At 39.2% G+C, this 27,000-nt stretch overlaps 1 protein-coding gene across 1 annotated transcript in view; it reads right to left on the reverse strand.

Moving 5' to 3' along the window:
• Positions 1 to 191: 191 nt before the first annotated feature.
• The window catches only part of LOC113932540 (ATP-binding cassette sub-family A member 3-like), a 256,540-nt gene continuing 229,731 nt past the window's right edge, over positions 192 to 27,000 (reverse strand). The window contains 2 exon segments of the mRNA XM_035722222.1: positions 192 to 332; positions 706 to 779. Coding sequence (XP_035578115.1) covers positions 192 to 332; positions 706 to 779 — 215 coding nt within the window.

Genomic DNA, 27,000 nt, shown 5'->3' on the forward strand with positions numbered 1-27,000 from the left:
CAGTTCTTCACAACAGGTCATTTATCTTAATCTCCAAAGATTACAAATTTTCTTCTTTGGGGGTTCAATTTGTATATACACATGTGCACACACACAGAAAAATACAGAGGGAGAGGGAGAAGTCCCTCTGTGTATCTAATTGCAGGCAGCAATCTAGACAAGACATAATGGTCACTGGTTGGAACTGAATCTCATAGCACTTTTATTTCTTGAATATTTTCTGTTTTATCAATATTAACAATGGTCAGGAAGACTTGCTCCAGTGTTATCTGACTGACAGAATAGTCTTCTAGATTGAATAGCACTTTAGCTTCCTCCAAAATACTAAACACCTTTAACAGAAAAAAAAAAAAGATGGTATTACCATTGTAATTTCCCCAGTGTTCTTTTCCCCCACCCAGTCATTCCCCAACTCCTGCCAGGCGTATGCTTAGGGACAGAAAGACACAGAAGGGGGAAGCTAGAAAGTAGAAGGAAAAGATGGCTGAAAATAGAGAGGAGGCAGTTTGCCATCCTCATTCTTTTGATAGTATGGAATAATAGAATTTAGGGTCATAAGTCTCAAACTATAGGGGCCTTTGGAAAATAACAAAGGTTCTCCTCTTCCAATGTCAGGCTTCCATTCCATATGCTTGAATCTCAATGCCTCCTTCTATCAGTCTTCTATTACACATAATGCTAGAAGAGTCTGATTTCTAAAATCACCTTTCCCCAGCAGATTTCCTTTTTGGGAATGTAGTAGCTAATAATTCCTTGATGTTCCTGGTGTATGATGTTACCTAAGAAAGGAAAGTAACAGAAAGGGCCCTGTATGTGATAAGAGTTTTACAAAATTCCCAAATAAATACCATTCCAATTGTCCATACTTATGGAAGGGAGAATATATGTTAATACCCTGTATTAACAGGGACAACGTAATCCCAAAGTCCATTCTCTTTTAGTATATTGTCACTTTGTTAAATATTTCAATAGATTTACTTCCACATGAAGTATGGTCTTTTTTTTTTTTTAAATGAAGTATGGTCTTAATACCTATAGTTTGTAAAAATTACAGAGGGTCAGATAATCACAGCAAGCTCATACACTTACTTTGCCAAACCTGACTTATATGAATCCTAATGTTCCATTGTCCTGAAACTGCTCATAAAATTTGGGTGTGGTTTCTTTCTCCAGGTGTGTGTGCATGGGTGTGGGGGTGTGTGTGTGTGTGTGTGTGTGTGTGTGTTTAGGGTAGGATGTCTATACTATTCTTATGACTAGGCAGTCTTCATCCTAAAGGAAAGAAAAAAATCATAAAAATAAAACACAAATGTGAAGGTATTCACCAGGGAAATGGGATATTACAGCTTCTGAAAATACAGTAGTAATACTGTAGCCATTCCTAATTGACAGGATGCATTTATATGTATTATCACACAATTGAAGATAACTGCAAATGGAATTAATTGGAATTAAAATATTTTTTTTAAAGTACATATCAATAATACTGATTTTATCTTGTCATAAGTCCCTAAATATCTTCCATGGAGGTAAAATGTAAAACTTTTCAAATTGGGAAATACATCAAACATAAACTATGTAATATGTATGGAGGAACATAAGTGTACAGCTCAGTGAATTATAATAAAGTTAACAAACATGTAACTGAAACCCAGCATTCAAGAAGTCAGCTATATGCCACTAGCGACTCACTTCCTCTCTATGGTAAGCATTTATTTTCCTGTTCTTTATGGTCTTATTACCTAAGTATGGAATCCTAAATACTATAATTTGATTTTGCCTTTTTTGTACTTCATATGAGTGCAACAATACAGTCTGTATTATTTTTATCTGGCTTCTGTCACTCAGTATATTTTTAAGATTCATCGGTGTTCCTGTGTATAACTGTACTTCATTTGTGTTCATTGCTATATAGTTGCCAGTGTATGACTACACCTCTGTTGGTGGATATATGGTATGGTATCCAGCCTCCTAAATGGCCCCAAATGATCCCTACCTCCTAGTTATCACAAAATTATCTAGTCCTGGGAGGAAGGAAAGATGGTGGAGGAGTAGGGGACCCTATTTCAACTGGTCCCCGGAATTGAGCTGGATATCTACCAGACCACTCTGAGCACCCACAAAACCAGCCTGAGATGTAAGAAGATCTGGATCTCTACAAACAGAATATCGCAGGCGGTTGGTTTCGAGGTACGAAGCGGGGAGCCATGATTCTGGGGCAGATATTGGAGGATAAACGGCAGTGAGAGGGAGCCTGGCCGTGGGGATCCTACACTGCCGGTGAGTGACAGCCTCGCGGGCTGAGGAGGGGGCAAAGACTCACAGACCAGTAGCGTTGGGGAAAGGACTTTAGGGCAGCCCCGGGGCGGAAACCCAGATTGGCGGGGTTGCCCGTGCGAACTGGGAGTGGCTGGCGGTTTTAGAAGCACAAAGGGCAGAGACGTGCCCTGACCTGGAGGCAGGACTGGGGGCATTGCGGAGGGGCACACAACCCAGGATGCTGCAGTTTATAGCAGCCCAGACAGAAACAGAGATGGTGTGGCCTGGAGAGCTCACTGAAGAGCAGACTGTGGTCTCTCTGCTCTGAGGCAGAGGGTTGGAACCGGTCTCTTCTGCTCTGACTCATGGAAGAGATGCAGAAAGCCGCCAGGGAAAGCCGCCAGAGAACAAAAGCCCCCAAAACTGATTCCCGCTGAGCCCATCCCCCGCCACAGGGGGGCAGGGCAACTCCACCCAAATGGGGTTGCATGAGTAACAGTGCAGCAAGCCCCTCCCCCAGAAGACAGGCTGGGAAAACAAGAGGCCAGCAACCCTAAGGTCCCAAGAAAACAGGTGCATCTTGCTTGGGTTCTGGTCAATAATTTGGACTCTATGCATTCCCTCAAACACCCATCAACAGCATGACTAGGAGAGGAGCCCCCAAAATAGAAAAGACTCCGAGATTATGACTTATGCCACAGATTTGCAAATAGATGCAGATATAACCAAGATGTCGGAGATGGAATTCAGGCTAGCAATTGCGAAGACAATGGCTAGAATGGAGAAATCAATTAATGGCAACATAGAGTCTCTAAGGGCAGAAATGAAAGCTGAATTGGCAGAACTTAAAAATGCTATCACTGAGATCCAATCCAATCTAGATAATCTAACAGCTAGGGTAACTGAGGCAGAAGAACAAATAAGTGACCTGGAAGACAATATAATAGATAAAAAGGAAAAAGAGGAGGCCAGGGAAAAACAACTCAGAATCCATGAAAATAGAATCAGAAAAATAAGTGACATCATGAAGCGTTCCAATGTCAGAATAATTGGAATCCCAGAAGGAGTGGAGAGAGAGAGAGGACTAGAAGATGTATTTGAGTAAATCATAGGTGAGAACTTCCCTAATCTGGGGAATGAAACAAACATTCGCATCCTAGAGGCAGAGAGGACCCCTCCCTAGATCAAGGAAAACAGGCCAACACCCTGGCTTGTAATAGTAAAACCTGCAAATCTTAGAACCAAGGAAACCATCTTAGGGGCAGTTAGGGGAAAGAGATTCCTTACGTACAGAGGGAGGAACATCAGAATAATGTCAGACCTATCCACAGTGAGCTGGCAAGCCAGAAAGGCCTGGCAAGACATATTCAGGGTACTAAACGAGAAGACCATGCAGCCAAGAATACTTTATCTGGCAAGGCTGTCATTTAGAATGGATGGAGAGATGCAGAGCTTCCACGACTGGCAGAAACTGAAAGAATATGTGACCACTAAGCTGGCCCTGCAAGAAATATTAAGGGGGGTTCTATAAAAGGAGAAAGATCCCAAGAGTGATATACAACAGAAATTTACAGGGACAATCTATAAAAACAACGTCTTGGGGCACCTGGGTGGCTCAGTTGGTTAAGCGACTGCCTTCGGCTCAGGTCATGATCCTGAGTCCCGGGATCGAGTCCCACATCGGGCTCCCTGCTCAGCGGGGAGTCTGCTTCTCCCTCTGACCCTTTTCCCTCTCATGCTCACTATCTCTCATTCTCTCTCTCTCTCGAATAAATAAATAAAATCTTAAAAAAAAGTCTTCACAGGCAACATGATGACAATAAATTCATATCTTTCAATAATCACTCTCAACGTGAACAGCCTAAATGCTCCCATAAAACAGCACAGTGTGGCAGATTGGATAAAAAGACAGGACCCAACCATATGCTGTCTACAAGAGACTCATTTTGAACCTAAAGATACATCCAGACTGAAAGTGAAGGGATAGAGATCCATCTTCCATGCCAGCGGACCTCAAAAGAAAGCTGGGGTAGCAATTCTTATATCAGACAAATTAGATTTTAAACTAAAGTCTGTAATTAGAGACACAGAAGGACATTATATAATTCTTAAAGGATCTATCCAACAAGAAGATGTAACAATTATAAATATCTATGCCCCCAACATGGGAGCAGCCATCTACATAAGCCAACTGTTAACCAAAATAAAGAGTCATATTGATAACAATATGCTAATTGTAGGAGACCTCAATACTCCACTCTGAGCAATGGACAGATCATCTAAGCAGAAAATCAACAAGGAAACAAGAGCTTTGAATGATACACTTCACCAGATGGACCTCATAGATATTTACAGAACATTCCACCGTAAAACAACAGAATACTCATTCTTCTCGAGCGCTCATGGAACTTTCTCCAGAATAGACCACATACTGGGTCACAAATCAGGTCTCAACAGATACCAAAAGATTGAGATTATTCCCTGCATATTCTCAGACCACAATGTTTTAAAGCTGGAACTCATTCACAAGAAAAAATTTGGCAGAAATTCAAACACTTGGAAGCTAAAGACCACTCAGCTCAAGAATGTTTGGGTCAACCAGGAAATCAAAGAAGAACTTAAACAATTCATGGAAATCGATGAGAACAAAAACACATTGGTCCAAAACCTATGGGATACTGCAAAGGCGGTCCTAAGGGGGAAATACATAGCCATCCAAGCCTCACTCAAAAAAATAGAAAAATCCCAAATTCACCAACTCTGCACCTTAAAGAACTAGAGAAAAAGCAACAAATGATGCCTAAGCCACACATTAGAAGAGAAATAATTAAAATTAAAGCAGAGAACAATGAATTAGAAACCAGAAACACAGTAGATCAGATCAACGAAACTAGAAGTTGGTTCTTTGAATGAATTAATAAGATCAATAAACCACTGGCCAGACTTATCCAAAAGAAAAGAGAAAGGACCCAAATTAATAAAATTATGAATGAAAGGGGAGAGATCATAACTAACACCAAGGAAATAGAAACAATTATTAGAAATTATTATCAACAGCTATATGCCAATAAACTGAGCAATCTGGATGAAGTGGAGGCCTTCCTGGAAATCTATTAGCTGCCAAGACTGAAACAGGAAGAAATTGACAACCTGAATAGGCCAATAACCAGGAACAAGATAGAAGCACTGATCAAAAACCTCCCAAAAAACAAGAGTCCAGGGCCTGATGGATTCCCTGGGGAATTCTACCAAACATTCAGACAAGAAATAATACTTATTCTACTGAAGCTGTTTCAAAACATAGAAACAGAAGGAAAACTTCCAAACTCATTCTATGAGGCCAGCATTACCTTCATCCCCAAAACAGGCAAAGACCCCATCAAAAAGGAGAATTTCAGACCGATATCCCTGATGAATATGGATTCCAAAATCTTCAACAAAATCCTAGCTAATAGGATCCAACAATACATTAAAAGGATCATCCACCATGACCAAGTGGGATTTATCTCCGGGATGCAAGGGTGGTTCAACATTCGCAAATCAATCAGTGTGATAGAACACATTAATAAGAGGAGGGAGAAGGACCATATGGTCCTCTCAATTGATGCAGAAAAAAGCATTTGACAAAATACAACATCCTTTCCTGATTAAAACTCTTCAGAGTATAGGGATAGAGGGAACATTCCTCAAGTTCATAAAATCCGTCTATGAAAAACCCACAGTGAATATCATCCTCAATGGGGAAAAGCTGAGAGCCTTTCCCTTAAGATCAGGAACACATCAAGGATGCCCACTCTCCCCACTATTGTTCAACATAGTACTAGAAGTCTTAGCAACAGCAATCAGACAACAAAAAGAAATACATGTATTCAAATTGGCAAAGAAGAAGTCAAACTCTCTCTTTTTGCAGACGACATGGTACTTTATGTGGAAAACCCAAAAGACTCCACCCCCAAATTACTAGAGCCCATACAGCAATTCAGTAATGTGGCAGGATACAAAATCAATGCACAGAAATCAGTTGCTTTCTTATACACTAACAACGCAACTGTAGAAAGAGATTAGAGAAACGATTCCATTTAAAATAGCACCAAAAACCATAAGATACCTCGGAATAAACCTAACGAAAGAGGTAAAGGATCTATACTCTAGGAACTACAGAACACTCATGAACGAAATTGAAGAAGACACAAAAAGATGGAAAAATATTCCATGCTCATGGATCGGAAGAATAAACATTGTTAAAATGTCTATGCTACCCAGAGCAAACTATACCTTCAATGCCATCCCAATCAAAATTCCAATGACATTTTTCAAAGTGCTGGGACAAACAATCCTAAAATTTGTATGGAATCAGAAAAGACCCTGAATCGCCAAGGAAATGTTGAAAAAGAAAAACAAAGCTGGGGGCATCACGTTGTCCAATTTCAAGCTATATTACAAAGCTGTGATAACCAAGACAGCATGGTACTGGCACAAAAACCGACATATAGACCCATGGAACAGAATAGAGAGCCCAGATATGGACCCTCAACTCTATGGTCAAATAATCTTTCACAAAGCAGGAAAAACTATGCAATGGAAAAAAGACAGTCTCTTCAATAAATGATGCCGGGCAAACTGGACAGCTACATGTAGAAGAATGAAACTCGACCATTCTCTAACACCATTCACAAAAATAAACTCAAAGTGGATGAAAAACCTCAATGTGAGACAGGAATCCATCAAAATCCTAGAGGAGAAAATAGGCAGTAACTTCTTGGACATCGGCCACAGCAACTTCTTTCAAGATACATCTCCAAAAGCTAGTGAAACAAAAGCAAAAATGAACTTTGGGGACTTCATCAAGATAAAAAGCTTCTGCACAGCAAAGGAAACAGTCAACAAAACAAAGAGGTAACCCACAGAATGGGAGAAGATATTTGCAAATGACACTACAGATAAAGGGCTGGTATCCAAGATCTATAAAGAACTTCTCAAACTCAACACCCAAAAACAAATAATCAAGTCAAAAAGTGGGTAGAAGATATGAACAGACACTTCTCTGAAGAAGACAAACAAATGGCTAACAGATGCATGAAAAAATGTTCATCATCATTAGCCATCAGGGAAATTCAAACCAAAACCACATTGAGATACCACCTTACAACCAGTTAGAATGGCAAAAATGGACAGGGAAAGAAACAACAAATGTTGGAGAGGTTGTGGAGAAAGGGGAACCCTCTTACACTGTTGGTGGGAATGCAGGTTGGTACAGCCACTTTGGAAAACAGTGTGGAGGTGCCTCAAAAATTTAAAAATAGAGCTACCCTATGACCCAGCAATTGCACTCCTGGGCATTTACCCCAAAGACACAGATGTAGTGAAAAAAGGGCCATATGCACCCCAATGTTCATCGCAGGAATGTCCACAATAGCCAAACTGTGGAAAGAGCCGAGATGCCCTTCAACAGATGAATGGATAAAGAAGATGTGGTCCATATATACAATGGAATATTACTCAGCCATCAGAAAGGATGAATACCCAACTTTTACATCAACATGGATGGGACTGGAGGAGATGATGTTAAGTGAAATAAGTCAAGCAGAGAAAGTCAATTATGATATGGTTTCACTTATTTGTGGCACATAAGGAATAGCATGGAGGATATTAGGAGAAGGAAGGGAAAAAATGAGTGGGGGGAATTGGAGGGAGAGATGAACCATGAGAGACTATGGACTCTGGGAAACAAACAGGGTTGGGGGGGGAAAGGGGAGATTGGTTAGCCCGGTGGTGGGTATTAAGGAGGGCACGTATTGCATGGTGCACTGGGTGTTATACGAAAACAATGGATCGTGGATCACCACAGCAAAAACTAATGATATATTGTATGGTGACTAACATAATAAAATTAAAAAAAAATGGTCTAGTCCCCTTCCCAATGAATAGGGCTGACCGATTAACTACAGAAATAAGAGTGTGACTTCTGAGGCTAATTCATAAAAGACATTGTGGTTTCTATCTTGCTCTCTCTCTCTCTTTTTTCTATCTTGCTCTCTTTTGGATCATTTGATGTAGGGGAAGCCAGACACTATGTTGTAAGGAGGACATTCAAGAAGTCCTGTGGAGAGAAGCATGTGATGAGGAACTGTCAACAGCCATATGATTGAGTCATCTTAGAAGATCCTCCAGGGGCCCCTGGGTAGGTCAGTCGTTAAGCATCTGCCTTTGGCTCAGGTCATGATCCCAGGGTCCTGGGATCAAGCCCCGCATTGGGGGGGGGGGGTCCCTGCTCAGCGGGAGGCCTTCTTCTACCTCTCCCACTCCCCTTGCTTGTGTTCCCACTCTTGCTGTGTCTCTCTCTGTCAAATAAATAAGTAAAATCTTAAAGAAAAAAAGAAGAAGATCCTCTAGCTCCAGTGAGCTTTCAGATGACTGAAACAGTTAACAGCTTTACTCCAATTTCATGAAAGACCCTGAGCCAGAACTACCCAGCTAAGCCTCTCCTAAATTTCTAACTCACAGAAACTCTGGGTATGTGTTTATTTTTGTTTTGGACCACAAGTTTTTTGTTAATTTGTTATACAGCAAGATATAACTAATATAGCTTAGAGTTTGAGTCTATTACATACAATTAAAAAAATTACTCTCTACCTACCTCTTGGTGCTTATATGAAATCATTTTCCTAGGAATGGAACTGTTGGGGCAGAGGTTTGAGATTCACTAATATTAGTAGATACTACCAAAATTTTTCAAGTATTTTTTTTATTCCAACTAGCCATGTATGAAAGTCCTCTTTATCCACATCTGTACCAACTCCTGATATGGTCAATTTTTAAATTTTAGCCATTCTTATGGGTGTTCAATGGTATCTCATTGCAAGTTTAAATTTGTATTTTCCGGATGACTAATGATGCTGAGCACCTTTCTGTATGTTTGCTGTCTGTTTTGGTTATTTTTTTGAAATAGAAAATTGCTCTCCAAACCCAGCAGATCTCAGGAAACAAACTGAGGGTTGCTGGAATGTTGGGGGGGTGGGAGGGATGGGGTGGCTGGGTGATAGACATTGGGGAGGGTATGTGCTATGGTGAGCGCTGTGAATTGTGCAAGACTGTTGAATCACAGATCTGTACCTCTGAAACAAATAATACAATATATGTTAAGAAAAAAAAAGAGGAAGAAGATAGCAGGAGGGGAAGAATGAAGGGGAATAAATTGGAGGGGGAGACGAACCATGAGAGACGATGGACTCTGAAAAACAAACTGAGGGTTCTAGAGGGGAGGGGGGTGGGGGGATGGGTTACCCTGGTGATGGGTATTGAAGAGGGCACGTTCTGCATGGAGTACTGGGTGTTATGCACAAACAATGAATCGTGGAACACTACATCAAAAACTAATGATGTAATGTATTACATTAACATAACAATACAAAATTTAAAGAAAAAAAAAGAAAATTGCTCTCTCCAAAACTTAACAATTTCTAGAGTCCCTAGCTGTTGAGAATATCAAAACTACGCTTTCTCTTCCCTTCACTATGTCCAGCATAACTGCCAATTTTATATGAGTCTTGTTGCTGTGGTTTTGGCCTACCTGTTTGTATTTCAGGGTTCTTGGGAGATACTGCATCACCTAATTTTTGTTATAGGTATTTACCATGGATTTTCACTTTTGCCATTCTATTTGTTCCATTCTAATTAATGCTGTGTGTGTGTGTGTGTGTGTGTGTCTAAATATATATTTACAGTAGCCAAGATATAGAAGGAACTTAAGTGTCTACTGGTAGATTAATGGATAAAGAAGATGAGATAGACATATATCTCTGTCTATACACACAATGGAATATTACACAGCCATAAAAATGATGAGATCTTGCCATTTGCAACAACGTGGCTAAACCTAGAGGGTATTATGATAAGTGAAATAAGGCAGACAGAGAAAGACAAATACCATATGATTTCACTTAAATGTGTAATCTAAAAAACAAAACAAATGAACAAGCAAACAAAAAGCAGACTCAGACGTATAAATATGGAAAACAAACTGATGGCTGCCAGAGGGAAGGGGGTGGTGGGGTGCGCAAAATGGGTAAAGGGGAGTGGTAGATACAGGCTTCCAGTTACGGAATGAATAAGTCACAGGGATAAAGTGTACAGCATAGGGACTATAGTCAATGATATTGTAAGAGCACAGTATGATGACAATGGTAGCTATGCTTGTAGTAAGGTACAGCGATGCTGAATCACTATGTTGTACACCTAATATTAATGTAACATTGTGTGTAAAATGTACTCAAGTAAGAAAATTAGACACCCATGCAGGAAAGTGAATAATGATGAAAATACTGCACATAAAAACTTTTGGAATGCAGCTAAAACTATCTAAGAGGAAACTTTATGCTTTATATTATAAAAGAGGAAAGGTTAAAAATAAGTAAGTTAATTATTTAATTAAGAAGTTAGAAAGGGAATAATAGAATAAATCCAAATAAGGGTTCTAGAGGGGAGGAGGGTAGGGGGATGGGTTAGCCTGGTGATGGGTATTAAAGAGGGCACATTCTGCATGGAGCACTGGGTGTTATGCACAAACAATGAATCATGGAACACTACATCAAAACCTAATGATGTAATATATGGTGATTAACATAACAATAAAAATTAAAAAAAGAATAAATCCAAATAAAATAGAAGGAAGGAAATAATAAAGTTAAGAGGAGTTAAAAACACTAATATCAACGAATAATAGTGCTTTTTAATAAACAACCTTGTACATATTTTTTGTGAACATATGTACTCATTCCTACTATGTATCTCAGGAATAGAGTACACTTCACAATTCATTTTATAGGACCCGCATAACTTTGATCCTAAAATTAGACACTATAAATTATAAGGGAAAATTACAGAATTATATATCTTATGAGCATAGGTGAAAATATATTTGTTAAGGAGCACCTGGGTGGTTCAGTCATTTAAGTGTCTGCCTTTGGCTCAGGTCATGATCCCGGGGTCCTGGGATCGAGGCCCTTGTTGGGGCCCCTGCTCAGTGGGGAGTCTGCTTCTCCCTCTCCCTCTGTGTGCTATCTAAAATAAATAAAATCTTTTTTAAAAAAGAAAATATATTTATCAAATACTAGCATATTAAATCTAGCAGTATATAAAAAGGAGAATACATTAGAACTAAGTGAGATTTATTCTGGGAATACAAGGTTGGCATACATCAAAAAATACAAAGAAAAACCTCAATAGTTAGAAGGCAAATAACCCAACTAAAAATGGGCAAAAGATTTATTTACTTATTTTAGATTTTATTTATTTGAGGGGGGGGGAGAGAGAGAGCATAAGCCAGGGGGAGTGGCAGAGAAAGAAGGAGAAGCAGGCTCCCTGCTGAGCAAGGAGCCTGATGTGGGGCTTGATTCCAGGACCCTGGGATCATGACCTGGGCTGAAGGCAGACAGTTAACTGACTGAGCCACCCAGGTGCTCCAAATGGGCAAAAGATTTAAACAGATACCTCACCAAAAAAATATGTACAGATGACAAATAAGCCTATGAAAGATGCTCAAAATCATTTGTCATTAGGGAATTAAATTAAACAATTAAAATAACAATGAGACATCACTACACACCCATTAGAATAGCTAAAATCCAAAACACTGATAACAAGAATACTGGCAAGGATGTGGACCAACGGGAACTCTCATTCGTTATGATGGGAATGCAAAATTGTACAGCTATTTTATTTTTTATTAATATTAGTTTTCATTTTTTTAAAAAAAGTTTTAATTTTAATTCCATGAACAGCCATTTCAAAAGACATTATGGCAGTTCCTTCCTTCCTTCCTTCCTTCCTTCCTTCCTTCCTTCCTTCCTTCCTTCCTTCCTTCCTTTTTAAAGATTTTATTTATTTATTTGACAGAGAGACACAGCACAGGCAGGGGGAGCAGCAGAGGCAGAGGGAGAAGCAGGCTCCCCGCCAAGCAGGGAGAACGATATGGGGCCTGATCCCAGGACCCTGAGATCATGACCTGAGCTGAAGGCAGACGTTCAACCAAATGAGCCACCCAGGCGCCCCTCTTTCTTTTTCTCTTTCTTTCTCTCTCTCTCTTTCTTCTTTCTTTCTTTCTTTCTTTCTTTCTTTCTTTCTTTCTTTCTTTCTTTCTTTCTTTCTTTCTTTCTTTCTTTCTTTCTTACTTTCTTCTTTCTTTCTTTTCTTCTTTCTTTCTTTTCTCTTTTCTTCTTTCTTTTTTTCTTTCTTCTTTCTTTTCTTTTTCTTTCTTTCTTCTTTCTTTCTTTCTTTCTTTCTTTCTTTCTTTCTTTCTTTCTTTCTTTCTTTCTTTCTTTCTTTCTTTCTTTCTTTCTTTCCTTCCTTCCTTCCTTTCCTTCCTTCTTTCTTTTCTTTCTTTCTTTTTCTTTCTTTCTTCTTCCTTCCTTTCTTTCTTTTCCTTCTTTCCTTCTTTTTTTTTCCCTTCCTTTCTTCTTTCTTTCTTTCTTATTTCTTTCTTTCCTTTCCTTCCTTCCTTCTTTCTTTTCTTTCTCTCTCTTTTTTAAAGATTTTACTTCTTTATTTGAGAGAGAGAAAAGCAAGAGTCGGGGGAGGGGCAGAGAGTGAGAGGGAGAAGCAGACTTTCCACTGAGCAGGGAGCCTGCCACAGGGCTCCATCCCATATTTTGTCCCTTTTCTTGGTAGGAGCTTTATAGCTTTATAGTTTTACATTTAGGTCAGTAATACATTTTGAGTTAATTTTTGTGAAGGGTGTTGGATATGTGTCTAGGTTCATTTTTTTGCATGCGGATATCCAGTTCTAGTATCATTTGTTGAAGAGACTATCTTTGCTCCATTGAATAGCTTTTACTCCTTTTTCAAAGATCACTTGGCTTTATATTTCTGTACTCTTTATTCTGTTCTATTAATCTGCCTATTCTTTTCCCCAAAACTACACTGCCTTGATTGAATTTCCTTTGTATTAAGTATTGAAGTCAGGTACTGTCAGTCTTACAACTTCTTCTTTTTCAATATCATCTTGGCTATTTTGGAACTTTTGTCTCTATCATATAAACTTTAGAATCAGCTTATTGATATCCACAAAATTACTTATCCTATCTATGAATATCTCTACATTTATTTAGTTCTTCATCAATTTTCTTCATCAGAGTTTTGTAGTTTTCCTTATATAGATCTTCTATATGTTTTGTTAGATTTACACCTATGTATATCATTTTGGGAGGGGTGCTAATGTATATGGTACTGTATTTTCAAATTAAAACTCTACTTGTTCATTGGTGGTATATAGGAAAGTCATTGACTTTTATATATTAAGCTTGTATTCTGCAGCCTTGCTTTAACTACTTATTAATTCCCAGAGTTTTTGGTCCATTGTTTCAGATTTTCTAATGTGTCAGTCTTGTCATCAGTGGAAAGAAAACACATTCCTTCCTTCTTAATCTGTATGTCTTTTATTCCTTTTCTTGTCTTATTGCATTAGCTGAGTTCTCAAGTACAATGTTGAAGAGCAGTGGTTAGATGGGCATCCTTGCCTTATTCCTGACCCTAGTAGAAAAGCTTCAAGTTTCTCACACTTAAGTATGTTGATAGCTGTAGGTTTTTGTAGACATTCTTTATCACATTAAGGACATTCCTTTCTGTTACTAGTATACGGCAATTTTTTAAAAAACCATAAGTGGGTGTTGGAAAATGCTTTTTCTACATCTATTGATATAATCATGTAATTTTTCTTCTTTAGCCTATTGATGTATTGGATTTTATTAGTTCTCTTTCGAATGCTAAATCAGCCTTTTATCTATGGGATAAATCACACTTGAGTGTGACATATTTGTCTTTTTTTTCTTTCTTCCTTTTTTTTTTTTTTTTTTAAGTAGGCTCCCCAGAGTGGAGCTCAAAGCTGGGCTTGAACTCTTGACCCCAAGATCAAGACCTCAGCTGAGATCAATTTGGCTGCTTAACTGACTGAGCCACCCAGGCACCCCTCTCTGGTTTTGGTATTAAGAAATGCTGAGGGGTGCTGGGTGGCTCAGTTGGTTAAGTGTTTGCCTTCAGCTTAGGTTATGATCTTGGGATCCTGGGATTGAGCCCTGTATTGGGCTCCCTGCTCAGTGGGTAGTCTGCTTCTCCCTCTCTCTTTGCCCTCACACCACTTGTGCACTCTCTCTTTCTCAAATAAATAAATAAAATCTTAAAAAGAGACAATGCTGAAAAATTTAGGACATATTCCCTTACCTTGTATACATTGAAGGTTACTGTAGACAATTGGTATAATTTTTCCCTTAAATGTTTGGTAGAATTCACCAGTAAATCCATCTGGGCCTGGTGCTTTCTATTTGGGAAGTTCAATTGTTGAGACAATTTCTTTAATAGATAAAGTCCTATTCAGATTATTTCTTTTTGTGTGAGTTTTGGCATATTGTGTCTTTCAAGGAATTGGTCCATTTCATTTAGATTATCAAATTTGTGGACAAAGAATAGTCCATAGTATTCCTTGATTATCCTTTTAAAGTCTATGGCATCTGTAGTGAAATACCCCATTTCATTTCTGATATCAGTAATTCGTGTCTTTTCTCTTTCTTTGTTATCCTGGCTAGACATTTATGGACTTTATTTGTATTTTCAAAGAATCAGTTGTTGCAAACAGAGAAAATTTTTCTTCTTACTTTCTAATTTGGATGACTTTTATTTCTTTTTCTTGCCTAATTTATCTAATTTTTAAAAAAGATTTTATTATTTATTTATTTATTTATTTATTTATTTATTTATTTATTTGCCAGAGAGAGACAGAGTGCACAAAGCTGGGGGAGTGGGAGAAGGAGAAGCAGGCTCCCCACTGAGCAGGGGGCCCAATGTGGGACTCGATCACAGGACCCTGGGATTATGACCTGAGTCGAACGCAGACGCTTAACCGAATGAGCCACCCAGGCGTCCCATTGCCTAATTTATCTAGCTAGGACTTCTGGTATTATGTTGAATGGGAGTGATGGGAGTGGACATCCTTGTCTTAATCATGATCATAAAGGAAAAGCTTTGACCTTTCATTGTTGAGTATGATATTAGTTTTGAGGTTATTACATATGGCCTTTATTATGTGAGGTACATTCTTACTACATTCAATTTGTTGAATGTTTTTGTCATAAATGGATGTTGAATTTTGTCATGTCTTCTTTTTTTGGGCATTGATTGAGATGATCCTATGATCTTATATTTCATTCTATGAATATGGTCCATATGCTATCCTTACATCCCAGGAGTAAGTCCCACTTGATCATGATGTATGCTCCTTTTGATATGCTGTTTAATTCTGTTTGCTAGTATATATTTTTGTTTTTCTTTAAATTCCAGTTAGTTAACATACAGTGTAATATTATTTTCAGGTACACAATATAGTGATTCAACACTTCCATAGAACACCCAGTGCTCATCACAAGTGTACTCCTTAATCTTCATCATCTATTTAACCCAGCTCCCCACTTACCTCCCTTCTGGTAATCATCAATTTGTTCTCTATAGTTGGGAATCTTTCTCTTGGTTTGCCTTTTTTTTTTCTCCTTTGCTCATTTGTTTTGTTTCTTAAATTCTTCATCTGAGTGAAATCATACGGCATTTGTCTTTCTCTGACTGACTTATTTTGCTTACCATAATACTCTCTAGCTCCATCCATGTTGCAAATGACAAGATTTCATTCTTTTTTATGGCTGAGTAATATTCATATATAATATATATATATTCTTTTATATATATATAAAAGAATAGCCAAACTATGGAAACAGCCCAAGTGTCCATCAAATGGTGAATGGATAAAGAAGATGTGGAATATATATATTCCACATATGTTTATATATATATATATAAAATCTTGATATATATATATATGGCATTTCATTCTTTTTTAACCCCTTTGACAATGGCCATGGAAATCTCTTTCTAGATAAGTCTCCTGAGGCAAGGGAAACAAAAGCAAAAACAAACTACTGGGACTTCACCAAAATAAAAAGCTTCTGCACAGCAAAGGAAACAATCAACAAAACTAAAAGGCAACCTATGGAATGGGAGAATGTTATTTGTAAATGACATATCTGATAAAGGCTTAGTATCCAAACTATATAAAGAATTTATCAAACTCAACACCCCCCAAGACGAATAATCCAATAAAAAAATAGATGCGAATAGACATTTTCCCAAAGAAGATACAGATGGCCAACAGACACATGAAAAGGTGCTCAATATCAATTATCATCAGGGAAATACAAATCAAAAGTATAATGAGATATCACCTCACACCTGTCAGAATGGATAAAATCAACAACCCAAGAAACAATAGGTGTTGGTGAGGATATGGAAAAAGGGAACCCTCTTGCACTGTTGGTGGAAATGCAAACTGGTGCAGCCACTCTGGATAACAGCATGGAGGCTCTCCAAAAAGTTAAAAATAGAACTACCCTATGATCCAGCAATTGCACTACTAGGTATTTGCCCAAAGGGTACATAAATACAAATGAAAAGAGACACATGCACCTCAATGTTTGCTGGTATTTTGTTGAGAATTTTTGCATCCATATTCATCAAAGGTATTGGCCTGTAATTTTCTTTTCTTGTAGTGTCCTTCGTTAGCTTTAGTATCAGGATAATGCTGGCCTTGTAAAATGAATTTGGGAGTGTTCCTTCCTCTTTAAATTTTTGTGGAAGTTTGAGAAGGATTGGGGTTAATTCTTTTTTTTAATAGTTATGTTAATCACCATACATTACATCATTAGTTTTGGATGTAGTGTTCCATGATTCATTGTTTGTGCATAACACCCAGTGCTCCATGCAGAACGTGCCCTCTTTAATACCCATCACCAGGTTAACCCATCCGCCCACCTCCCTCCCCTCTAGAACCTTCAGTTTGTTTTTCAGAGTCCATCGTCTCTCATGGTTGGTCTCCCCCTCTGATTTCCCCCTCTTCATTCTTCCCCTCCTGCTATCTTCTTCTTCTTCTTCTTCTTTTTTTAAATTTTTTATTGTTATGTTAATCACCATATATTACATCATTTGTTTTGGTGTAGTGTTCCATGATTCATTGTTTGTTCATAACACCCAGTGCTCCACGCAGAATGTGCCCTCTTTAAAACCCATCACCAGGCTAACCCATCCCCCTACCCACCTCCCCTCTAGAAACCTCAGTTTGTTTTTCAGAGTCCATCGTCTCTCCTGGTTCGTCTCCCCCTCTGACTTACTCCCCTTCATTCTTCCTCTCCTGCTATCTTCTTCTTTTTCTTTTTTCTTAAAATATGTTGCGTTATTTGTTTCAGAAGTACAGGTCTGTGATTCAACAGTCTTACACAATTCACAGCACTCGCCACAGCACATACCCTCCCCAATGTCTATCATCCAGCCACCCCATCCCTCCCACCCCCCACCAATCCAGCAACCCTCAGTTTGTTTCCTGAGATTAGGAATTCCTCATATCAGTGAGGTCATATGATACATGTCTTTCTCTGATTGACTTATTTCACTCAGCCTAACACCCTCCAGTTCCAACCACGTCATTGCAAATGGCAAGATCTCATTCCTTTTGATGGCTGCATAATATTCCATTGTGTATATATACCACTTCTTCTTTATCCATTCATCTGTCGATGGACATCTTGGCGCTTTCCACAGTTTGGCTATTGTGGACATTGCTGCTATAAACATCGGGGTGCACGTACCCCTTCGGATCCCTACATTTGTATCTTTGGGGTAAATACCCAGTAGTGCAATGGCTGGATTGTATGGTAGCTCTATTTTCTACAGTTTGAGGAACCTCCATACTGTTTTCCAGAGTGGTTGCACCAACTTGCATTCCCAGTGGCAGTGTAGGAGGGTTCCCCTTTCTCTGCATCCCCGCCAACATCTCTCGTTTCCTGACTTGTTAATTTTAGCCATTCTGACTGGTGTGAGGTGGTATCTCATGGAGGTTTTGATTTGGATTTCCCTGATGCCGAGCGATGTTGAGCACTTTTTCATGTGTCTCTTGGCCATTTGGATGTCTTCTTTGGAAAAATGTCTGTTCATGTCTTCTGCCCATTTCTTGATTGGATTATGTGTTCTTTGGGTGTTGAGTTTGATAAGTTCTTTATAGATTTTGGATACTAGCCCTTTATCTGATATGTCATTTGCAAATATTTTCTCCCATTCTGTCAGTTGTCTTTTGGTTTTGTGGACTGTTTCTTTTGCTGTGCAAAAGCTTTTTATCTTGATGAAATCCCAATAGTTCATTTTTGCCCTGGCTTCCCTTGCCTTTGGCGATGTTTCTAGGAAGAAGTTGCTGCGGCTGAGGTCGAAGAGGTTGCTGCCTGTGTTCTCCTTGAGGATTTCGATGGACTCCTGTCTCACGTTTAGGTCTTTCAACCATTTGGAGTCTATTTTTGTGTGTGGTGTAAGGAAATGGTCCAGTTTCATTCTTCTGCATGTGGCTGTCCAATTTTCCCAACACCATTTGTTGAAGAGACTGTCTTTTTGCCATTGGACATTCTTTCCTGCTTTGTCAAAGATGAGTTGACCATAGAGTTGAGGGTCCATTTCTGGGCTCTCGATTCTGTTCCACTGATCTATGTGTCTGTTTTTGTGCCAGTACCATACTGTCTTGATGATGACAGCTTTGTAATAGAGCTGGAAGTCCGGAATTGTGATGCCACCAGCTTTGCTTTTCTTTTTCAACATTCCTCTGGCTATTCTGGGTCTCTTCTGGTTCCATACAAATTTTAGGATTATTTGTTCCATTTCTTTGAAAAAAGTGGATGGTATTTTGATGGGGATTGCATTGAATGTGTAGATTGCTCTAGGTAGCATTGACATCTTCACAATCTTTGTTCTTCAAATCCACGAGCATGGAATGTTTTTCCATTTCTGTGTGTCTTCCTCAATTTCTTTCATGAGTATTTTATAGTTTTCTGAGTACAGATCCTTTGCCTCTTTGGTTAGATTTATTCCTCGGTATCTTATGGTTTTGGGTGCAATTGTAAATGGGATCGACTCTTTAATTTGTCTCTCTTCTGTCTTGTTGTTGGTGTATAGGAATGCCAATGATTTCTGTGCATTGATTTTATAGCCTGCTACTTGACTGAATTCCTGTATGAGTTCTAGCAGTTTTGGGGTGGAGTCTTTGTGTTTTCCATATAAAGTATCATATCATCTGCAAAGAGTGAGAGTTTGACTTCCTCTTTGCTGATTTGGATGCCTTTTATTTATTTATTTATTTATTTTTTGTTGTCTGATTGCTGTGGCTAGGACTTCTAATACTATGTTGAATAGCAGTGGTGAGAGGGGACAACCCTGCCGCGTTCCTGACCTTAGGGGAAAAGCTCTCAGCTTTTCCCCATTGAGAATGATATTCGCATGTAGGTTTTTCATAGATGGCTTTTGTGATATTGAGGTAGGTACCCTCTATCCCTATACTCTGAAGAGTTTTGATCAAGAAAGGATGCTGTACTTTGTCAAATGCTTTCTCTGCATCTATCGGGAGGATCATATGATTCTTGTTCTTTCTTTTGTTAATATATTATATCACGTTGATTGATTTGTGGATGTTGAACCAACCTTGCAGCCCAGGGATAAATCCCACTTGGTCGTGGTGAATAATCCTTTTAATGTACTGTTGGAGCCTATTGGCTAGTATTTTGGTGAGAATTTTTGCATCCATGTTCATCAAGGATATTGGTCTGTAATTCTCCTTTTTGATGGGGTCTTTGTCTGGTTTGGGGATCAAGGTCATGGTGGCCTGATAAAATAAGTTTGGAACTTTTCCTTCCATTTCTATTTTCTGGAACAGTTTCAGGCGAATAGGTATTAATTCTTCTTTAAATGTTTGGGAGAATTCCCCTGGGAAGCCATCTGGCCCTGGGCTTTTGTTTCTGGGGAGATTTTTGATGACTGCTTCAATTTCCTTAGTGGTTATAGGTCTGTTCAGGTTTTCTATTTCTCCGTGGTTCAATTTTGGTAGTTGATACATCTCTAGGAATGCACCCATTTCTTCCAGGTTATCTAATTTGGTGGCATAGAGTTGCTCATAATATGTTCTTATACTTGTTTGTATTTCTTTGGTGTTGGTTGTGATCTCTCCTCTTTCATTCATGATTTTGTTGATTTGGGTCATTTCTCTTTTCTTTTTGATCAGTCTGGCCAGGGGTTTATCAATCTTGTTAATTCTTTCAAAGAACCAGCTCCTAGTTTCGTTGATCTGTTCTACTGTTCTTTTGGTTTCTAGTTCATTGATTTCTGCTCTGATCTTTATGATTTCTCTTCTCCTGCTGGGTTTAGGCTTTCTTTGCTGTTCTTTCTCCGGCTCCTTTAGGTGTAGGGTTAGGTTATGTATTTGAGACCTTTCTTGTTTCTTGAGAAAGGCTTGTATTGCTATCTACTTTCCTCTCAGGACTGCCTTTGCTGTATCCCAAAGATTTTGAACAGTTGTGTTTTCATTTTCATTGGTTTCCATGAATTTTTTAAATTCTTCTTTAATATCCTGGTTGACCCATTCATTCTTTAGTAGGATGCTCTTTAGCCTCCATGTATTTGAGTTCTTTCTGACTTTCCTCTTGTGATTGAGTTCTAGTTTCAAAGCATTGTGGCCTGAAAATATGCAGGGAATAATCCCAATCTTTTGGTACCGGTTGAGACGTGATTTGTGACCTAGGATGTGATCAATTCTGGAGAATGTTCCATGGGCACTAGAGAAGAATGTGTATTCCGTTGCTTTGGGATGGAATGTTCTGAATATATCTGTGAAGTCCATTTGGTCCAGTGTGTCATTTAATGTCTTTATTTCCTTGTTGATCTGTCCATTTCAGTTAGGGGGGTGTTAAAGTCCCCCACTATTATTGTATTGTTGTCAATGTGTTTCTTTGCTTTTGTTATTAATTGCCTTATATAATTGGCTGCTCCCATGTTAAGGGCATAGCTATTTACAATTGTTAGATCTTCTTGGTGTATAGACCCTTTACGTAGGATATAGTGGCCTTCCTCATCTCTTATTACAGTCTTTGTGTTAAAATCTAATTTGTCTGACATAAGGATTGCCACCCCAGCTTTCTTTTGGTGTCCATTAGCATGGTAAATGGTTTTCCACCCCCTCACTTTCAATCTGAGGGTGTCTTTGAGTCTAAAATGAGTCTCTTGCAGACAGCATATTGATGGGTCTTGTTTTTTATTCCATTCTGATAGCCTGTGTCTTTTGATTGGGGCATTCAGCCCATTTACATTCAGGGTAACTATTGAAAGGTATGAATTTAGTGCTATTGTATTGCTTGTAAGGTGACTGTTACTGTATATCGTCTGTGTTCCTTTCTGGTCTATGCTGCTTTTAGGCTCTCTGCTTAGAGGATCCCTTTCAATATTTCTTGGAGGGCTGGTTTCGTGTTTGCAAATTCCTTTATTTTTTGTTTATCCTGGAAGGTTTTTATCTCTCCTTCAATTTTCAATGACAGCCTAGCAGGATATAGTATTCTTGGCTGCATATTTTTCTCGTGTAGTGCTCTGAAGATATCATGCCAGTCCTTTCTGGCTTGCCAGGTCTCTGTGGATAGGTCTGTTGCCAATCTAATGTTTCTACCATTGTAGGTTACAGATCTTTTCTCCCGAGCTGCTTTCAAGATTTTCTCTTTGTCTCTGAGACTCGTAAATTTTACTATTAGATGTCGGGGTGTTGACCTATTTTTATTGATTTTGAGAGGGGTTCTCTGTGCCTCCTGGATTTTGATGCCTGTTTCCTTCCCCCCATTAGGGAAGTTCTCTGCTATAATTTGCTCCAATATTCCTTCTGCCCCTCTCTCTCTTTCTTCTTCTTCTGGGATCCCAATTATTCTAATGTTGTTTCATCTTATCGTATCACTTATCTCTCGAAATCTGCCTTCGTGATCCAGTAGTTGTTTCTCTCTCTTTTTCTCAGCTTCTTTATTTTCCATCATTTGGTCTTCTATATCGCTGATTCTCTCTTCTGCCTCATTTATCCTAGCAGTTAGTACCCCCATTTTTGATTGCACTTCATTAATAGCCTTTTTGATTTTGAGTTGGTTAGATTTTAGTTCTTTTATTTCTCCAGAAAGGGTTTCTCTAATAACTTCCATGCTTTTTTCAAGCCCAGCTAGTGTCTTTAAAGTCATGATTCTGAACTCTAGGTCTGACATCGTACTAATGTCCGTATTGAGTAGGTCCCTGGCAGACGGTACTACCTCTTGTTCTTTTTGCTGAGGTGATTTTTTTTCGTCTTTTCATTTTGTCCAGAGGAGAACAGATGAATGAGAGAACAAAATGCCCCCAGGTTAACAACGTCTCCAGCAAATATACTCTAAAGAAATCAGAAAAGACCTGAAACCAGGGGAAAAGAAAGGGAAAGAAAGAAAGAGAAAAAAAAAGAAAAAGATAAAATAAAACAAAAACAGAACAAAACAAAACAAAAGACAGAATATGATCAAATATGATCAGGCTAGTGCATAGATCAGTGCCACACAGTAGATTTTGGATGTATTTTGGTCTGTTAGAAGAAAATGCCTCATACATTTTAAAGAAAGACTTATATATGTACAATATAAGGGTTGATACAATGAAGGCATGGAAGATGACTGTAAAGATGAAAATTATAAAAGATTTTATAAAAGGATTTGATAAGAAGTTGTTTGAAAAAAGAAAGATTTTTTAAAAAAAAAAAGATAAAAAAAGGGGGAGAATGTGATCAGGGAGGAGACTAGAACAAAGCCATACACTAGTGATTTAGGGTATATTTTGATCTGTTAGACGAAACTGTATCTCAAAATTTTAAGGAGAGAGCAACTTATATATATATGCCAAAAATAAGGGTATCTACTATGAAGGGATAGAATATGACCCTAAAAATGAAAAATAAAAAAAAATTTTTTTCAAAAAGGGATTGATAAGATCTTGGTTGAAAAAGGGAAAAAGAAAAATTAAAAGAAAAAGTTAAAAAAATTAACTTTGAAAAACTAATGAATAATGGTAAAAAAGCCATGAATTCTATGTGCAGTATTCCCCCAGCGCTGGAGTTCTCCCGTTCTCCTTGATCAGTAAACTTGGTCTTGGCTGGCTGTTCATGCTGAGCTTCTTGGAGAGGGGCCTGTTACTGTGATTCCCAAATGTCTTTGCTGGAGGCGGAATTGCCCCACCCTTGCTGGTCCGGGATAAGCAATCTGCTTGGGTTTGCTCTCGGGAGCTTTTGTTCCCTGCAAGCTTTCCGTACAGCTTTGGAGGACAAGAGTGAAAATGGTGGCCTCCCAATCTCCGCCCGGAGGAGCCATGAACTTGGGGCCCCACTCCTCAGTGCGCCCCCAGAGAAAAGCAGTCACTCCCGTGTTCCCAGTCTCCGGCTGCACTCTGTGCTCACCCGGCCTGTGACCGAGCGTTTCTATCTCTGGCACCCAACCCCGTGTGGAGTCTCCAAACCCAGAAGATCCCTGTGGTGCGCTTCGCCGCCGCTCCTCCTGGGGGAGGAAGGGGAGTCTCCCCGGATCTGCCACTTGTTGGGTCCCTGCTGGAGGAGCAGTGGCCCGATTGGGCCGCGGATCACAGTTTATGGCAACCCCGAGCTGAGAGCCCGCACCTTGGCTCCGTCTCTACAGCCGGCTTCCCCGCTCCGATACCTGGGAGCTGTGCTGCACTCAGGCACCCCCGGTCTTTCTGTGACCCCCGAGGGTCCTGAGACCACACTGTCCCACGAGGGTTCCACCCCCCGCTTAGCCACTGGAGCGACGTCCCTCAGCGGAGCTGACTTCTAAAAGTTCCGATTTTGTGCTCCGGCTCTAGCATTTGCCAGAAGCAGCCGATGGACGCCCCCTCCCCCGCCATCTATCCTCCCGAATATCGCCTTGGATCCACTTCTCCACACGTCCTACCTTCCAGAAAGTGGTCGCTTTTCTGTTCAGAGAGTTGTTGCTATTCTTCTCTTGGATCTCCTGTTGAGTTCGTAGGTGTTCAGAATGGTTTGATCCCTATTCAGCTGAATTCCTGAGACCAGATGAAATCCAGGTTTCCTACTCCTCCGCCATCTTGCTCCGCCTATCGGATTGGGGTTAATTCTTTAAAGAAGTGGTACAATTCATGTGTGAAACCATCTGGAGCTGGGCTTTTCTTTGTTGGGAGGGTTTTTATTTCTGCTTCATTCTCCTTACTCATTTTTGGTTTGTTCAGGTTTTCTGTTTCTGTTTTTGTTTTTTTTGTTGATTCAGTCTTTGTAGGCTGTATGTTTCTAAGGATGTATCCATCTAGTTTTTTATTTATTAAATTTTATTTTATTATGTTATGTTAATCACACATACATATCTTTGTGTATGGTGTTAGAGAATGGTAGAATTTCATTCTTCTGCTTGTGGCTGTCCAATTTTCCCAGCACCATTTATTGAAGAGACTGTCTTTTTTCCATTGCATGTTTTTTCCTGCTTTGTCAAAGATGATTTGACCATAGAGTTGAGGGTCCATATCTGGGTTCTCTATTCTGTTCCATGGGTCTATATGTCTGTTTTTGTGCCAATACCATGCTGTCTTGGTGATCACTGCTTTGTAATATAGCTTGAAATCAGGCAACGTGATGCCCCCAGCTTTTTCTTTTTCAACATTTCCTTGGTGATTCGGGGTCTTTTCTGATTCTGTACAAATTTTAGGATTGTTTGTTCCAGCACTTTGAAATTGTCATTGGAATTTTGATCAGGATGGCTTTGAAGGTATAGATTGCTCTGGGTAGCATAGATATTTTAACAATGCTTATTCTTATTACCCATGAGCATGAAATGTTCTTCCATCTTTTTGTGTCTTCTTCAATTTCTTTCATGAGTGTTCTGTAGTAGCTCCCAGTCCTCGCCTCCAGGTTGGGGCACGTCTCTGCCCTTTGTGCTTCTAAAACCGCCACCTGCCCCCAGTTTGCATGCGTGGCTCCACTGCTCCAGGTTTCTGTCTGGGGGGCTGCCCTAAAGTCCTTTCCCCGCCACTACCGGTCTGCGAGTCTGTGCCCGGTCCCCAGTGTGGGAGGCTATCCCTCACCTGCGGTGTAGGATCCCCATGGCCAGGCTCCCTCCCACTGCCATTTATCCTCTGATATCTGCCCACAGAATCATGGTTCCCCACTTTGTACCTCGAAACCACCCACCTCTGATATTCTGTTTGTGGAGATCCAGATCTATCTTCTTACATCTCAGGCTGATTTTGTGGGTGTTCAGAGTGGTCTGGTAGATATCCAGCTTAATTCCCGGGACTGGTTGGAATAGGGTCCCCTATACCTCCGTCATCTTTTCCCCAACCCTGTTTTTTTTTTTTTAAAGATTTTATTTATTTATTTGACACAGAGAGAGACAGCAAGAGAGGGAACACAAGCGGGGGGAGTGGGAGAGGGAGAAGCAGGTCTCCTCCTGAGCAGAGAGCCTGATGCAGGGCTCGATTCCAGGACCCTAGGATCATGACCTGAGCTGAAGGCAGATGCTTAATGACTGAGCCACCCAGACGCCCCATGTATCCATCTAATTATCCAATTTGTTCACATATAATTGTTTCTAGTAGTCATGATCCTTCATGTTTCTGTGGTATCAGTTGTAATGTTTCCTCTCCTCTTTCATTTCTGATTTTTGAGTCTTTTCTCTCTTTTTTTAGTCTACGTACATGCTTTTCAATTTTGTTTATTTTTTCAAAAAAGCAGATCTTAGTTTCATGCATCTTTCTGCTGTGTTTCTGGTTTCCATAATTTGTTTCTTCTCTGATCTTTGTTATTTCCCTCCTTCTGGTAATTTTGTGTTTACCTTTTTCTTCTTTTTCTAGTTCCTTGAAATGTAAAGTTAGGTTGTTCATTTGAAGTTTTAATTTTTTTCTTAATGTAGGCATTTTTAGCTGTATACTTCCCTCTTAGAGCTGTTTTGCTGAATCCTGTAAGTTTTGATATGCTCTGTTTCAATTTTCATTTGGTGCCAGATATTTTTAAGTTTCCCTTTTTATTTCTCCTTTGACCCACTGGTTGTTCAGGAGTGTATTATTTAATTTCTGCATATTTGTAAATTTTCCACTATTTCTCATGTTATTGATTTCCTGTTTCATACCATTGTTGTTGCTAAGGCTTGTTTGAGACCTCATAGAAGATATAGCCTAGAGAATGTTCCATGTGTGTTTGAGAAGAATGTGTGTTAGGTTGTTTTAGGTTTGTTTGGTCTATTGTGTCATTCAAGTCTGCTGTTTTCTTATTGATTTTATGTCTGGATGATCTATCCATTGTTCATAGTATGGTATTGAAGTCTCTTACTATTATATTGTTGCCTATTTCTCCCTGCAGATTTGTTAGTATTTGCTTAATATATTTAAGTACCCTGATGTTGGGTGTGTATATATTTATAATTGTTATATCATCTTGATAAAATTGACTCCTTTGTCATTATATAAACTTCTTTGTCATTTGATACAGTTTTTGACTTAAAATTGATATGAATATAGCAATCCTGATCTCTTTTGGTTCTATTTGCATGGAGTATCTTTATTCATCCCTTCACTTTGAGCCTGAGTCTTTACATCTGAAGTAGCAGTCACCTCCTCCAGTCTTTTCTGACTGCTTTCAGGAAGAAAATACCTTTTTTCAACCAGTTAGGGATTCTGAGGCTTTCTCAGACCCTTTCAATGGGTATGCTTGCTTCATACTACTTGTTCCCTCTTGGAAGTGAATTATTAAGACTTTGACTTCTGTCAATCCTGCTATGCTAGGCTAGGTGATGAGAGTATACTATTTGCTTTCCATAGCGTGATGCTGAATGCTCAAATTTG

This window comes from Zalophus californianus, chromosome 10 (genome assembly GCF_009762305.2).
Source record: "Zalophus californianus isolate mZalCal1 chromosome 10, mZalCal1.pri.v2, whole genome shotgun sequence".
Lineage (NCBI taxonomy): Eukaryota > Metazoa > Chordata > Mammalia > Carnivora > Otariidae > Zalophus > Zalophus californianus.